Source organism: Pelodiscus sinensis, chromosome 5 (genome assembly GCF_049634645.1).
Source record: "Pelodiscus sinensis isolate JC-2024 chromosome 5, ASM4963464v1, whole genome shotgun sequence".
NCBI classification, from domain to species: Eukaryota; Metazoa; Chordata; order Testudines; family Trionychidae; genus Pelodiscus; species Pelodiscus sinensis.
Window position 1 is genome coordinate 69,129,624 of NC_134715.1, and position 10,862 is coordinate 69,140,485.

Below are 10,862 nucleotides of genomic sequence, written 5' to 3' on the forward strand. Positions count from 1 at the left end.
TTTAGAAAAGTTAACCATATATTCTAAAACTTTAATAATCAAAGGTGCTGCTAGGCAACATTGACCTCGTGTAGTCAGGCAACTTCTCTGGTTTGACACCAATCAGGTCCTAAGGGTGCTGAACTAGAAAGGTTAATTTTAAGTGTTTCTGTTTAATGGTAAACATTTCACCTGAACAATTTATTATAGCAATCTCAATCTTATTTGTTTATATTCTTGTCTGCTCATTATAAAGTAGTATTGTATAATACTGCTACTAATAGTTGTTCTCACAAGCTAGAAAAGCAAATTAATGTTCAGCATGCATGGTAAATAAAATATTAAGCGTCCACTACCCATAATTTTAAGCAATAAACAATCATTATTTTCCTACCACAGTGACTAATAAATTTGAGGTTAACACCAGTAATCACATTTTATGACATTTATGGGTGTTCTCTAACTCAAGAAAAAGTGGGAGACTAAATTTGTCATTCTCTACTCACATATCATGTATGTTGAGAATATTCAATCATTATTAGACTTTCCTATCTCAGTACAGATTGAATGTCTCTAGACCGGCACATTTTAGTTCAGCAACATCCATAGACCAGCATGATTTTAGTTCGTCGGATGTCCACTTATCATGGGCGTGGCCAAGTTTCCCATGGCCCCATAAAGATTATTTAGAGTTAGCAGTCCTGATTTTCCAAATTCGGTGTTGTTATTTAACTGTAATTTATCCTAAATATCTTCTAAGACCCCAGTAAGCAAGTGGAAGTATTGGTAATGCTACTAGACCATATTGACTTCCTGTAGTCTGGCAAATTCTCTGGCTCCACACCAATCAAGTCCCAAGGGTCCTGGACTAGAAAGGTTCAACCTGTACTCTTAAAACAAAGCATTTTTTCTATACAGATGACAAATGCTCTATCCAAGGCTGTGTCTAGACTGCAGGGTTTTTTCGAAAAAAGTAGTCTTTTTTCGAAAAAACTTCACCTGCGTCTTAATTAAATCGGAAGAACGCGGCTTTTCTTTCGACGGCGGTACTCCTCATTTCACGAGGAAGAATGCCTTTTTTCGAAAGTGCTCTTTCGAAAAAAGGAGTTCTTGAATGCAAACAGGGTTTTTTCGAAAGAGAGCATCCAGACTGCCTGGGTGCTCTCTTTCGAAAATGCGGCTCACTTTTTCAAAAGAAGAGGTTGCAGTCTAGACTCCAACAGTAATTGAAATCAGTGTTGTAATTTTTGTTGACTTCAGAGGAAAATGATTTAACCTTTAGTTACTGTTAATGTTCTTTTTCAGTTAAAGTAAAAGAGAGTCTTTGTAGAACTGGGAAACACTTGCATTGAGTAGAGATAAGCTGTGTAATTCACCCCAGAGGAATCTTTTCACTGGGTGCCACTCTTTCTGTGTCTAAATCAAGTTTCTTGCCTTTACTTTCAAAGGTGAAGATAAACTTTGAAGTAGAGGGAGTTTATGTCTTGGTGCCTAGAAACTATGGTAATGGGTGCTCTAGAACAGTGGCTTTCAAACTTTTTGACCTGTGGCCCACCTGGCTCAATAAAAACCTTTCCATGGACAACCAGTTGCTAATGGAAACTCACCATTAATTACATAATTATGCCTAAGCCATTTTCCTAGTGCTGCCGCTAGGGAGATTGGACCCCTTATGTGGTCCCCAACTGAAACACCTCACTCCTCTGGCATTCCAGCACCATGGGGCAAGGGAGAGAGACCAGAAAGCACTGAGTTTCAGGGCTAAGGCCCATGGGCCAGATTTACTCTTGTGGGATTTTGGGGTTAGTGGATTTTGTAGATCCCTTGCTGAGCTCTGGGGTGGGGACAAAAATGAGGGGCTCAGTGTGCAGGACAGGGCTGCTAGTGCACTCCACACTGCTCCTAGGCAACATGTTCCAGGAATGGCCTCTTGCTGTTCCCATTGGCTTCAACTCCCCCAGTCAGTGGGAGCAGTGGGGAAAACCTCCAGGCAGTGTGTGGGGAAGAAGGTGAGGAGTGGCAGCATGCAGAGCTGCTGTGGCTCCACTTCTTCCCCATCAGCCAGATCCAGAAGGGAGGGAAGCCAGCACTGGCACTCCAACCTTGCAAGGGGATAGGGAAGCACGAGGCTGAAGCGCCAGTGCCGGCTCTCTGCTGTGGGGAGAAGGAAGGTGGGTGGAAGGGGGGCTGATCTCAAGCTGTGGACCACCTGGAAGGTGGCTGTGGACCACTAGTGGTCCACAGACTGCAGTTTGAGCACCACTACTTTAGAAACAGCTTACAGAAAGCAATTAGGTAAAACTGACATGCCCAAGATCACATAGCAAGTCACTATCAAAACTGAAAAGATAACCCAGGATTCCAAGCTCTAGAGTTTGATCAAATCAGTAATCAACAATCCTATTCATCTCTGTTCATTGTATATATGGCACTCCACAATTGCCTCAGTGTTTTAAAGAGTTTTATTCCACTTCATGTTAAGCAATAGATGCTAGCTACCACTTCAGTACTAGATATGCCAGCCAATTGTCTTATTCAATATGGTAGTTGTAGTGTTTCTATTTGCTCCTTATTGTTTTGTGTTTTTACTAAAAAATATGATTTTTGTTAAATATGATTTTTGTTAAATAAAATGTGGGCTGCTTAATTATGTCAAACAAAGAAAATAAAACACTATTCCAAATAATTGTTGGTAATGTATCCTGCTTACAATTTTAAATAATTCTTATCCATTTTAAAATATGGTTGTGGATGAATTAATACAGAGCAGTCTAAATTAATTTAGATCTCTCTGGTTCAGCACCCTTGGGACCTGAGTGGTCCTGAACCATGGAGTTTGCTGGATCAGAGGAAGTCAAGGCTCCTCTCTGAGCTGTGGGCATCCCTGAAGCCTGAGCTTCCCTCCTTGCAGCTGATCCCATGCCAGGGTTCCCAGGGTCAGCCTCCTTGGGCTGGGATTTCCCCTGTTGCTGCTGGCCCCTCTCTGCTGGGGTTCCTGGCCAGGCCAGGGCTTCTCACTGGCTCCATTGCCACTGGGGTTCCAGACCAGAGCTGGGGATCCCCTTGGCTATCACTGACCCTGCTTCCACTGGGGTTCCCAGCTGAGGATTCCTCGTACCTGCCACCATCAGCAGCTGCCTGAGTTCCTGGCTGGGACTGAGGATTCCTTTCAGTTGCCACAGGGGCTCCCCAGCCTCGGGCTCCTCAGGGCTGAACTTCCCACCCCTGCCAACCCAGCTGGGCTCTCCAGCACATGTGGGACTCCCAGATGACTCATGCTCCTTGCCTCCAGGGCTTTCTTGTCCAGCAAGATCTGTGGTCCTTCCTCCTGGACCATGGATGTTGCCGGACCAGAGTGTTCCAGATTTGGGAAGTTCAACCTGTACTTTTGAGAGTGATAGCATTAGTTAGATCTAGGCATAATGTAGGAGCAATCAAACTGTAAACTATACATTTAATTTTCCAGCTATTATAGGGATGTAGTAGCATAGTTTAACCGACTAACCGATAAGCAAAACCTTATAGGTTAATGCTATGGACTACACCCATTCCCCCCAGCCAGTACATTTTTTAGCAGGCTGGCCAGAAGCCTGTCTCAGTCCTGGATTGTGCTGTGTCCGGGACCTACCCCTGCTGTGGCTCTGCAATTAAAGTGTATTAAAAAGTAGGCAGGCTGGCAACTCAGCTCAGTTCTGGTTCATGCTGGGTCCTGGAGCTCAGACTCCACCCGTCCCCCCCTAACCTCCGGACAGGGGTGGCTGCCATCCCTGTATCAGAGGCAGCAACATAGGGCATCAAGCAGCCAGTCCATGAGGGGAGCCAGTTTTTGACAAAGAGGCAGCAGTGCAGAGTGGCAGGGAGCTGGGAACGGATTTCACTGGCTGCTGGCCCTGCTGTCGGGAACTATAGAATAGTAGAGTAACTATTAAGAATTCATGAAGTTACTCAACTATTCAATTAATTGATATTAAACATCCCTAATCTATTATAGAAGTCTGTCATAGGGAAGAAAACTTGTATCCAAATCATTGCTCATAGTAAACCTGTTGTATATGAAGGTGAATGACAAATCATTTGGTTATTCACATGCTAAGAACTAGCTTGAAACACCATCTTCATATTCTGCACATATCTGTTTTGCCTTCAAGGCTTTTTGTCTGTGCTTACCTCTAAACTAGTGAATTTTGTGATTAAACTGCAAAGAGCTTGTCATGGAGATCATGTTATATTCTGACAAATTGTGCCCAGTAATGTACATGAAAGCGATGTCTCAGATCCAGGTGGCAATTTCTTGAAGAAAGCTTTAGTTAGGGTGGAAACAATTAACCTGAAAATACTAGTATTTTGTCTTGATCCATTTTTCAGAGCAGTAACAGAACTTTGTACTTCTCTTATTCATTGGGAAAAAATCACTACAAATACAGCTTCCTTATTAAGTATGGCAAGTATTTCTTCAGATGATGACATGGAAAGATCTCAGACTACTTTAATTGTGAGTAATCCTAGCAAGTTTAACCACATTAGTAATAAGGGTACAACCTGTCCTTCCTTCTATAACATATCAATTTGTTCTGTGGTTCTGATGCATCTGCCTATTGCATATGTTGATAGACTCCTCTTGGGGGAAAACATATAAAATATATCTGCTTTAGTATACAGTGATAACAAAGATGTAATTTGATCAGTTACATCACCAAATGTCTTTACATCAGCAGGTTTGCCCACAACTCCACAATTGCATCTTACTTATTTTGCCTTATGATAGAGTATCTTGAAGACTTATGGCTGATCTGTAACCAATGTCTGCATTTATTGAACTAAATTTCTAAATGGACCTTAAATCAAGCCTCTAAACTTACTAGCAAGTTGTTAAGCCCATGATTAAATGCAGCCCATTTTATGTGCATAATTAATTGTGAGCACAAATAATAGTTAATTGCCTTGACTACCTGTTTTTGTGTCTTCAGATTAGGTCAACTGCAATAATTTATAATCTGAGTTAACTGCAGGCATGTAAATAAAGGCACAATCAATTGTTTGATGGCATAATTAAAGCCTGTCTTTTAAATTCAGACCATTTATGTCTGCCTATACTGACTCTGCATCAACCTGATGGTGTCACTCATTTCTTCCTGTGAGAGACATGCTGTCATCAGTTCACGATGTAAAATATCCTGGAGGTTAGCCTCTTATCATGATTCATAAAAGCTTGAAAGGGGGGTGGATGGAGTAATGTATTTAATTCATCATACTAAAAATGATATTTGGTTACAATGACAAGGGAAAGATACTAAGTTTATCAAATAACATTTAAACTGGAAAACCTGTCCTGGGATCTCAGTTGAACTTGTCCTGAGACAGACCAGTCTGGTGCAAACACTAGTCTGGATAGACTTGTGGAAATCAAGGAGAACAAGAATGTAGTTTAAACTGCAGATGTGCTGTCAGTCTGTTTTTCATGATAATTTGTTTTTTTCATTTGTTTTTAAATCACAACTGATTCTACACCTATTGAATGAGTTTTCTATGACTTCCAAAGTACAGTCCATGCCAATTAGAAGTCTACTTGCTCTGATGCTTTTGCCAGGAACACATTGCAATTCAGTGGCATCTATCCTGAAGGGCTTGAAAGCTCCTTCAGGATAGAGACTTAATTAATACTATCAATATTGCACATAAAGTAAAAAAGTCATTACCACCCAAATCCACAAAGGGACTTAGCACCTAAACCCCATATTTAGATACCTACATGGATTTCAGGGGTATCTGAGTACAGGAATTTAGGTACTGCTGCTTGGTAGGCAGCTAATTTCTATTGTAGAGGTCCCTATGTTTCTGCCTCTGGGTACACGTGTGCACTGCTGGCTCAGGTAGGTGGCTGGGCTCCTATTTTGTGCTTAATCCCCAATGTGTTCCTCAAACTAGGTGAAAATACAGGCCCGTGTGTGTGTGTGCTTGCGCACGCACATGTGCAAAGGGTACAAAAACATCCAGTGAACATGCTCCTCTGGCCAGCTGGAGGAAGGCTGGGGCTGATTTCTTGAGGGATAATGGGGAAAGAGGGGTGGGTGCATTCACACCTTTGTAGTCCATATTTACAAAAAAAAGCACCCTCACAAAATTCCTATATATGGGCCCAAAATAGATAGGTGTTGCCTCATTATATTGTGTATGGAGCCTGATACAGTGTGCTTAGAACATGGCTCATGCTACATAAAATAGGAGAGAGTGTAGAAAGGAGGCAACCTCCTTTAGACCTAATTTAGGGAACTCAGATAGGTTAGGCACTTAAGAGGTTCACTTCCCCTTCTTGCCTGATTTAGGAGAAGAGATCTGATTAGGAGTTTTATCTCTCAGGCGAGTGCTGATGGGCTACAGAATGTTCTGATGTGTCTATCCTGTTTTAGATGTTCCACTTGCATTTTGAATGATTTATACATTGAGCCAGAGAGCATGAGAATGACTTTTTAATTTGGCACTTAGGGCACTCACCTGTTCAAATCCTTTCCCCTTAAGCCAGGGGTGTCCAAACTTTTTTCAAAGAGGGCCAGATTTGATGAAGTGAACATGCGTGAGGGCCGACCATTTTGCCTGACATTCTTTGAACCATTAAAATTAAATGCAAATTAACTATTTTATGCAAAGTTTATTGCAAACGGCATACTATTCATTTCGTCACATGGATGACAAATCTAAACAGGTGTTAAATCACTCTGCCTTTCATATCTGAAGGCCAGATGAAAAAAAAAATCCAGGAAGCTGAAATATATGTCAGGAACATTGTAAAGTACATTACATATTATTGGTAATAAAGGTTGTCTGTCAACTTTTAAGTTCAAAAAATATGAACAGGAACATAACACCAAGTATACATGTTGTGTCCAAATATATTTATAACTGATTTAGACCAACTGACATTAACTGAGATTTTACAATGTTTTCATCTCAATACATATGGATTCGTTGGGGGCCATAAAAGATAGATATTGCCAAATTACCTGGGGGGCCGTATTAAACTGGAACACGGGCCGCAATTGACCCGCGGGCCGGACTTTGGACATGCCTGCCTTAAGCAAAGAGGGAATTGAAACAGGGTCTCCCACATCCTGGGAGAGTGGTTATGAGGAGGAGGCACCTTCTTGCTCTCTTTTTGCACACCTGTTTTGAGTGAAGTTCAGCCTGTATCACTGCCACTTTTCCAAGAAATGTATTAAGAGCCTGACTCCAGAAGAGAGTTCCCAGCTATGGATCCTGGTCAGAGAGTAGACACTTTCTTCCAGCCTGGGCATGAACACCTAACTCCCTGAGCAGGTTTAAAAGTCTCAGAGGGGTAGCCATGTTTGTAACTGAAAAAACTTAAACAATGAATGGTCCTGTACCATCCTAGAGACTAACAAAAAGGGGTACTTCTGGACCCCTTGCTCCATTCATCTGAAGAAGTGGGTTGTGGCCACGAAAGCTCATGATATTATCCACATTTTTGTTAGTCTCCAAGGGTGAGTCTAGACTACTGGGTTTTGTTGACAAAAGTGGACTTTTGTTGACAAAACTATACCTGCAACTACACTGTTGCTGAGTTTTGTTGACATAACGTTGACAGAACTCAGCAGTTTTGTCGACAGCGGTAAACCTCATTCTACGAGGAATAACACCTTTTGTCGACAGAGTTCTGTCGACAGAAGGCGTTATTGCATCTACACTTTCCTTTGTGTCTATACTGTCATGTCAACAAAGCGGCTTGCTTTGTCAACAAAACTGGATGTAGTCTAGACACTCTTTGTTGACAGAAGCTTTGTCTACAGTATATGTCAACAAAACTTCTGTCGACAAAAGCCTGTAGTCTAGACGTACCTTAAGGTGCTACAGGCCCATTTGTTGATTACAAAATACAAGAACTTAGAGCATATGATTATACCTTTAGAAAATGAAATATGTAGCCCTAGGCCAATCAAATCTTTTAATATCAACAGAGGGCAACTTATTTATGTGTATGCCAGATAAGCCTCAATAACAGTTGCTGAGTCTTAATCAATTTTTATAGAAATGAACTCCAGTGAAGACTGAGACTAAAGTAGGTGTGCCTTAATGCTATTGTATAAACAGCGAGAAGTCCCGTAGCACCTTATAGACTAACAGATTTATTGGAGCATACTCTTTTGTGGGCAAAGGCCCACTTCGTCAGATGCACGTGGGTCTTTGCCCATGAAGCTTATGCTCCAATAAATCTGTTAGTCTATAAGGTGCCACAGGACTTCTTGTTGTTTATTCTGATTCAGACTAACATGGCTATCCCTGATACTTCATGCTATCGTGTACATTCCACTTTTAAATATGGGGCAATATTTTAGGTTGATCTTGTTTGTAAGTGATTCATTCTCTAATTTTTATGCTCACTATTCCTATTGTTATACATCTCTGTTAACTTGGAATCTTCAGAGTTTGAAATACAGGTTGGACTTCCCTGGTCTGGCACCCTTGGGACCTGACTGGTCCCAGATGAGGGATTTTGCCAGACATGGGGAGATCATTTCTGGATCCCTGCCACTGGTCCCCCTAACCCAGCCACTGACCTCCCGGCCAGCTTTCCACCTTCTGCCAACCCCACTGGCAGCCATTGCTGCTGTGGCTCCTGGATGTGCTGGACAGCCCCACACTGGGGCTTTGGGACCCGCAAGGCACATGCCACACTGGGGCTTTGAGACCTGCTGGGCAGCCGTTCACCATGGTTCCCCACCCCACCAAGCTACCACAGCTCCCAGCCCCACTGGGCAGCCATGCATCAGGTCTCCCAACCCCTCTGGGCGGCCCCACCATCAACTCATTATGGGCAGCCCACTGCCCTGTGTGGCTCAAAAAGATCTTTGCCATGGCCCTTCACCAAGACATTCTGGTCCTGCATCATCTGTGCCAGACCATGCATGTTGCCAGACCAGAGATACCGGTAGTAGTAAGCCTAGGCAGATTAGCATTAGGAGGACTTTAGGTAACAAATTCACTCTCCATAACACATTTTTTCACAAATCTAATACAGAGAGCCAAAAAACAGACAATCCATGATATTAATGGTTTGTTGATGATGTAAACCAATGTAACTTTTGTTGTGGTTACTGTCATCCAGAAATAATGGCTTTTCAAGGATCAAAGATCCTCATCTGCCAAGGATGTTTTTATTTATACATCCCTGTTTCTATATTTGTAGCCAGATTTACAAGCTGCAAAGATTCCACTGGAATGAAGAATGTGAGAAGTTAATTGTGAAATATGAGAGGCAGAGAGCTTATGAACTTTCCATTCCTTGGGAAACTTACTTATATTCTAGAGCTTATTTGTATATATTTCTTTCTTTCTCCTTCAAGACAACCGCTGCTGTGGATAGGCTTGTCTGCCAGAGACAGCAGCCAAGACTCAGAATGCTACAGGTACTATATGGTCTGCTGGACCAGGCCTTACACGTCATTAATATACCCTAAAATAGTGTAATACTATAGGACATTGTTATGGCCAATAATATTTTAATTTATTATCTTTTCAGAGTTGAATGACTGATCACCAGTTCCAGCACTCTGCTTTTCATCCATATATGGACTATCAGTGGGAAATGTTTATGTACAAATAGCAAAAAACTAGATTTAAGATATGGTATTGGTCTAAGGGAAAACTATTTCTCTGCATGTACAACCTAGAAAAAATAGAGAAAAGTAAAGGATTTGAAAAGCCTATAACACTATATAACCAATAGATATTTTGCTATAATTAACATTAATAATGTCCAGATATACAACAATTAATGAGTTGCCATAACATGCTTGATTTATTTTATTGTTGACTGTTAAGCTAGATCAGTATTTGAGAAGAGTTTTACAGTTCTAGTACAGTACTTGCTTATGTACTAATCTAATTAACTATAGTGACTCTAAAGCACGTACATGTAGGGCTGAACCATACACTGACCGTGAAGGGCACTCATGAAACTGGAATGTAGGAGAGATTGAGGCTGTGTATGTACATGCAAGAGTGTGTTGCAGGCAATATAGGATTTTTAATTTGAAGTAACATGATGATACGTGGAAAGAAACTTAACTGTAGAGCATCAGTGCATTTACACGTGGTTTAAATAAAAATTGTTTGAAACACTCTTTTCAAATGATAAACTTGTTTCTTTAGATGTTCTCCAGGAGGACATACATGTTGTATATAAACAAAAGCCAACAACTCAAAAACACTCTCTCAAATCCACAGAATACAAGTTTCCCCTAAAATTTACCTTAAGTAATCAAGTACTATAGGCTAGGATATTCAAAGTGGCCTAAGGGAAATTAAATTAGAGGTGAGTGCCTAACTCCCTTAAAATATCAACTTTAGATATTACAGTATGGATATTTTAAAACAGATAATGCTTACCAAATTAATTTGTATAGTGTTTTCCCAGTCCTTTTCATTATTCACTCCAGCGTTATTAACCACAACATCCAGCCTTCCAAAATGTTCAACTGTTTTTTTAAAAGCACCTACAGTAAAATACAGAGAGAAAGTTTCTTAGCTAGCCATATATTTTAAATGTTACAAATGGAATGCAAAGCATGATATTTGTTACCCTACCAAAGTGTGTTAAATTACCATTTTAAACAGTTGTTAAACATGTACTTTAATGTTTAACAAATAGAACACTTGTCTAGCAATTCAGTAACTATTAACAGTAACTCTATTTAAGATTAAACAAAAAACATAATCCTGTTTTTTGTTTCAGCTACATCAGACTAACACGGCTACATTTCTATTACTATTCTATTTAAGATGGTTAATGGAACTAAGATAGTGCAACCACCTTTTCACTCAGCATCTTCTAAAATCAAGTCATCATGTCTTAATCTTGCATTAGTTTG

The 10,862-nt window shown here is 40.8% G+C and overlaps 1 protein-coding gene and 1 long non-coding RNA gene across 4 annotated transcripts in view; one reads left to right on the forward strand and one right to left on the reverse strand.

Annotated features, from left to right (window-relative positions):
* The window catches only part of HPGD (15-hydroxyprostaglandin dehydrogenase), a 44,387-nt gene that overhangs the window by 31,215 nt on the left and 2,310 nt on the right, over positions 1-10,862 (reverse strand). For all 3 annotated transcript variants that reach the window (XM_006126992.4, XM_075930222.1, XM_075930221.1), the window contains exon 3: positions 10,381-10,487. In XM_006126992.4, the coding sequence (XP_006127054.1) occupies positions 10,381-10,487 (107 nt within the window). The remainder of the gene's footprint in view (positions 1-10,380; positions 10,488-10,862) is intronic.
* LOC142829628 (uncharacterized) lies at positions 4,343-9,631 on the forward strand. The gene is made up of 3 exons (XR_012904247.1): positions 4,343-4,471; positions 9,336-9,398; positions 9,512-9,631. It is a non-coding gene; the product is annotated as an uncharacterized LOC142829628 (long non-coding RNA).